We start from the raw sequence: 6,000 nt of genomic DNA, 5'->3' as shown, positions 1-6,000 counted from the left end.
TAATCCAAGACCCATTGTCTAAGTTGCACATCAGAGGACTTAGGGGAACAGTGTAGGCTCTGGGTCAGCATGAGGTTAATATAGTTGACATAAAAAAAAAAATCAACCTAATTTTCTCCATCCTGAGTCACTGAATGTGACATTTGTATGGAAAAACAACAAACATTAAAACTTTCTTCTCACCTGGCATCTTCTATTACCCTGAGTGAACAGGTGAGAGACTCCCCAGGTTGAATTTGCTATTACTTCCCCACCCACACCAAGTTCCATAGGATAGAATCTGCATAATAAGACCATTTCAGTCATATCTCTAAGGAGGGAGGGCTGGAATGGAGCTTTGGATGGTGTGGGAGTGAGAGTCATCTAAAATTCATGAATGAGGTTGCAGAATTCAAGCCAGAGTTCAAATCATGATTGTTTTCCCTTACCTAGCACCAGGATGGGGCTACATCTATTGATTCCTGAGATCCTGGCCTTCTTCATCCCTGGTACTAAACCTCAAAGGCATCTTAAAATTTTTCATTTGAATAACTGAGGCCTCAGAAGAAATTCCTGACCATGTTTTGAGAGCCTCCGGCCATGACCCTATTCATTACTGCCATATTCCCAGCACAGCCCTGAACTGGGGGGCAAAGGCGATGGCTTTACTCGGTATTCCTGAATTTCTAGCTTGACTGGAGAATGAGTGAACTATCAGGATGGTTTCATTCCTGCACAATCAATTCAAGCCCCCATAAATCCTATTGTTATGTCACTTATACCAAAAGATAAACTAGTGCTATTTAAAAAAATTTTTTTTAAAACAATTTAATTTAAGCTCTTGAAGGATTCTCTTCTGAAAAACTCAACTCTTATGTAAACAAGGCCTCATTCCTCCTAGATGAGCTGAATCTTGGGTGCATTCTTTAGAAGTCTTCTAACAGTCTTCCACAGATACCTATGTAGCAAAATGGGATGGTGGTCTGGTCCCCTTGCAACTGAGGAAGCTGCCAAAAAACATGGGGTGTATACCTGGCAAGGAAAGGGGGGTAAAAAGAATGGGAAGAGGAGCAGGAGGTGTTTTGCTATATAAGGAAATGAGATTTTTTTAAACTTCCTTTTTAGCTTTCTCAAGTTATTCCAGGACAGCACCAATCCTGAGGAGCTTCCCATGTGCCCAGGAGTCAGTAAAGAATGTCTGGTGATTCAGTGGCCAGATCTGATTATTCATTTCTTCTTAGGGGCATCAGTTTGTTTCAAAGAATACACCTTAATATTATTGGTGATGTAGGGAAGGGTTAGGGAGAAAGTGTGTCTCCTGTTGTGGGTGAGACAAACCTTGAGTGCATCCCAGGAAGAAAAGGACCTTAGAGATGTGGTTGGATTAATGGCTGGACCTAATCTGGGAAGTCATTAGGGGCCATCTGAGAGAGTGGAGCATTTAGCCGATCAAGTTCATCCACTTGTGGAGGGTGGTGCATCAGGGCCTCCTGGTCTTCAGAGACATCTTCCTCAGCTGCCACTAGGTTGGTGAGGGATTTGCTTCGGACACACTGAAAATCGACATGGCGGCTCTTTCCTTCCTCCTTTTCCCAAGACATCTGGATAAATGGACGTTGCACATAGTTGTATATGACTTCGGATCGGCCACCTGGTCTCCTCTTAATTTTTTCCTTACAAGTGGGATAGCCTGAAAGACAGAGGTAGGATTCCTCATAGGTTTGGCCACTGCTCTCTCTGGCATCTATCCTCTCTCCTTACGCTCTGCCTCAGACTGCCTGGTGTCCACCATGACTCACGGGAAGCATGGTTTTTGAACTGGCTGCACCATAGATCACTCTCTTGTAATCCCTTCTCCACCGCTATGCTTTTCCTCACTCTTCCTGATTCAGGTCACTTGGTTTGAAATGAAGGCCAAAACTACTTGCTTAAATGAATGTTCTATCAGTGAAAACATCTAGATACTCTACAGGCCTTGTTCCTAGTTCACATTTTAAACAGAGTGCTTTCAAAGTTTACACAGCAATTTTTTTAAAGTACCAAGATAGTGCGGCGGGAAAGAGTGCTGGATCTTGAATCAAAGGACCTGAGTTTGAATTCTGGCTCTGCCACTTACCACCTGTCTGACCCTGGGTAAATCACTTTATCTCTCTGGGCCTCAGTTACCTCATTTGCAAAATGAAGGGTTGGACTAGACGCTGGTCTCTGAGGTCCTTTTCAGCTTTAAAGCTCAAAAAAAAAACCCCAACCCATCTGGGGTAAGTAGTACAATTGTTATCATCCCCAATTTACAGGGAAGGAGAATGAGGCTGAAAAAGTTAAGTTCCTGGCAGAGCCAAGATTCAAATCCAGTTATCCTGACTTTCAAATTCAGTACTCTTTTCATCTCATCACACTAAGGAATGACATAATTCAGGAAAAATCATTCTGCCCCTTCCCATGGAATTGGAAGAGAATCCTTTCATCAGTTTTAGTAGTTATCATCATTGTCAATTGCTGAGTTTGATATAATGATAATTAATAATAATAGTAATAATAGCATTAATTGCTTACAGGTTTACAAAATATTTTAAAAAGGTTATCTCATTTAATCCTCACAACAACTCTGGGAGGCAGGGGCTATTATTATTCCCCATTTTATAGTGAGGAAGACAGAGGTTAAATCAATCACTTGCCTTGGGTCACACAGCCAGCAAGTGTCTGAGGCAGGATTTGAACCCAGCGCTTGACTCTAGGTCCAGTGCTCTGTTCATTGCACCAACTAGTGGCTCCCTAACAGAGCAAAATATCAAAACAAAACCCCAAAACCATGAAGGAAAGGAAGGAAGGAAGGAAGGAAGGAAGGAAGGAAAGAAAAACCCTTCAAGTTAGAGAAGCTCCCAGCATATCTCAGACTTGCAGTATCCAATAGGAAGTTGGCAAGGGAATGACAACTTTATTTCCTGCAGACAAACTGTACCTAACTCAAACCAGACAGTGCGGAAGGGAGGGAGAAGGTGTGTACTATACATAGTGGTCAAAGGCAGTAAGATGCAGTCATCACCTTCTAGCCCAGATGGAAGAAATTCACTTGCCTCTTTCCTGATAACATTTTATAAAGTGCTTTGCAAACCTGCAGGTGCTACATTAATGCTATTAGCTATTATTACTATGGGAAGGCAGTAATCTATTTTCAAAGCTATTTCAAAGCACAAAAACACTGGGGGAAAAGGAAAATGGAAATTTTAGCAAAACAATTTATTAAAATATTATTTATGAAAATGCCTTTATGTGTGACCTCTCTGAGGTCCATGGGAGTGTTTACGAGGCTGAAGCCTGAAGTCAGAATCACAAGAGAGCTTTGGTTTGCTTACCTTCAATACCAATTCGGATATTTTTTAGTCCCCGTTCTTTCAAGACGGTTTTTGCAACATCCCGATTCTCAATGTATTTGAAGAATCTGTAGAGCTTGGAGCTATAAAGAACTAGAAAGAGAAAACCAGGGGTTAATCATGGGGAAAGTGAGACTTTCAGGGACATCCCTCCTGCCCTGCTCCTACTAGGGGGTAAGCTTCTAGAGAACCGGGTCTCTGGCAGGTCTCTCTTTGATCTCTGTTTTTTTATATGGCCATGAATCATGAAACACCATATCTCCAAATCAGAGAAATGGCAGGTGACCCAAAAGTCAACGAAAAAGACAGATGGTAGGGATCAGCAGACCGCATTATATTACCAGTATGACTTGCATATAATTAGCTGGACACAACTAAACAACAACAACAGTGATATGGAAGACAGAAAGGCTATACATGTCTGGAAAGGAGGGAAGCTTGTCATGTAGCAAGGGATAAAAAAATAGTCTCAGCGATTCCCACAGAATCTTTTCTTAAAATTCTTATTGACATTTTTTGTTTTTTGAAAATAATTCCTCCTAGTACCTGCTCCTTTCTTCCTACTTCCCAGAGACTCATCCTATTTAGCAAATAATATTTTTCTATTAAATAGTATTTTATTTTTTCCAATTACATGTAATGACAATTTTAGACATTCATTTTTAAATAAAATTCTGAGTTCCAAATTTTCTTCTTCCCTCCTCCCTCAAATAGTAAGCAATTTGTTGTAGGTTACATATGTGCAATCATGTAAAACATTTCCATATTAGTCATGTTTTATAAGAAGAAACAGAAAAAAAGGGAAAAAAACTGTGAAAAAAATAGAGAAAATCATATACTTGAGTGTGCATTCAGACTCCATAGTTCTTTCTCTGCATGTGGATAGCGTTTTCTATCATGAGTCTTTTGGAACTGTCTTGGATCACTGTGTTGCTGAGAAGAGCTAAGTCAGTCATAGCTGATCCTCACACAATGTTGTTTTTACTGTGTACACTGTTCTCCTGGTTCTGCTTACTTCACTTTGAATCAATTCATGTGAGTCTTTCCAGGTTTTTCTGAAATCTGCCTGTGTGTCATTTCTTAAAGCACAGAGTATTCCATTACATTCATATACTACAACTTGTTCAGCCATTTCCCAATGGATGGGTATCAATTCTTTCCAATTCCAATTTTCTGCTACAAATAGTATTTTTTTTAAAGAAAAAGAATAGAAAAAAACTGAGCAAGACCAATCAATACATGGAAAAAGTAAGAATGATGCACCAACCCTGTATGTCCCTCACCTCTGCAAAAGAGTAGGGTAGAAGTCTTCTCATATCTTGGGGGGATTTTCCACAGAATATTAAAAATCCTAAAGGAAAGCCTGGTCTAATATGTTGGATTAATGGAAGGAATTAGATGAGAATTGTCCAGAATGAGAAGAAATGAATGAGCTACACTCTACAATGGTGGAAGTTTGCACACACCAGCGTGTATAAAAACACCAGTGAACTCACAAATCCAATGAACTAAGTATGCCTCTGTTTTTTGTTTATTCTTTATGAGATATCCTTTGAGGAGTGCACATTTATACCAAGGGGACCCATATCATTTAGATCAATAGAATGCTTTTAGCAAATGCACATATCTTAAGACCAGAAAATTCTGCTCACTGCAACACGTTGCTATTTATTTTGTAATAGGCTGCACACATTACAGTGAAGGTGAAACATTTCTGATGGGAAGAGACACAAAGGAGGCCAATTTTCCAAACTTTGGCTAGTGTACACAAATGCCTTCTCCTGGCTCTGAGGGAGAAATGCAAAATGCTACAGTTGGGATGAGAGAAACTTGGTTCAACAGCAGCTCATAGAAAAAATGCTCAGGGCTTTTAGTTAACAACAAGGCTAAGTCAACAGTAGGCACTGACAAGGAAAAGGAGGATGGTGAACCAGAGAGGTCACCGGATTTGGAGTCAGAGAAAGTAGGATGGAATCCTGGCTCTTCTCTTTACTACCTGATGTGACTGGACAAAATATAACCTCTAGCCTTATTTTGCTCATTTGTAAAATAAGAGGGTGGAACTAAATGACGTACCTTTGAGTTCTAAAACTAAGATCCTATTAAAAATAAATGCAACTTCATAAATAAATATGAGATAAATGCAAGTATAATAAGAGATAATACAATTTATGTAACATACAATATAGACAATATCTATAATATATAATATGATATCTAAAACATCTAATATAAATAATATATTATATTGACAATATATTATATATTATTGTATATTAATATATTATAGATGTGTAATATCTATAATATATAATATAGATAAATACAAGTATAAAATTCAGATAAAAGAGATTCCACCTGGAGCATTACGTGCCATGGAAACACTGACAGGCTAGAGGACATCCAGGAGAGGGAGATCAAGGGAAGTTTGAAGATCTTAAAACCATGCCATATGAGGGATGGCTGAAAGTAGTGGGAATTTTTAGCCCAAAGAGGTTTTAGGGGAAACATAGTTATCCTCCTACAGGGAAAGATTAGATTGATTTTCCTGTGGATCTCATCAGAAGAACAGAAGTGGGACCTGGGTGGTGGTTACAGGAATGCAGATTTCAGATCATTCTTCTAGTATCTTGCTATCTTTCCTAGGAAG

General features: G+C 39.2%; 1 protein-coding gene across 2 annotated transcripts in view; it reads right to left on the bottom strand.

Annotated features, from left to right (window-relative positions):
* Positions 1–515: 515 nt before the first annotated feature.
* Positions 516–6,000, bottom strand: part of KCTD20 (potassium channel tetramerization domain containing 20) — a 65,506-nt gene continuing 60,021 nt past the window's right edge. Inside the window, exons 7-8 of one of the 2 annotated variants that reach the window (XM_072641934.1) lie at positions 3,333–3,443; positions 516–1,669 (exon numbers count right to left, since the gene is read on the bottom strand). In XM_072641934.1, coding sequence (XP_072498035.1) covers positions 1,377–1,669; positions 3,333–3,443 — 404 coding nt within the window. In that variant the 3' untranslated portion in view covers positions 516–1,376. The remainder of the gene's footprint in view (positions 1,670–3,332; positions 3,444–6,000) is intronic. The other variant, XM_072641935.1, reaches the window with a different exon arrangement.

This window comes from Notamacropus eugenii, chromosome 2 (genome assembly GCF_028372415.1).
Source record: "Notamacropus eugenii isolate mMacEug1 chromosome 2, mMacEug1.pri_v2, whole genome shotgun sequence".
Classification (NCBI taxonomy): domain Eukaryota; kingdom Metazoa; phylum Chordata; class Mammalia; order Diprotodontia; family Macropodidae; genus Notamacropus; species Notamacropus eugenii.
This window is presented reverse-complemented; position numbering and strand designations above follow the sequence as displayed.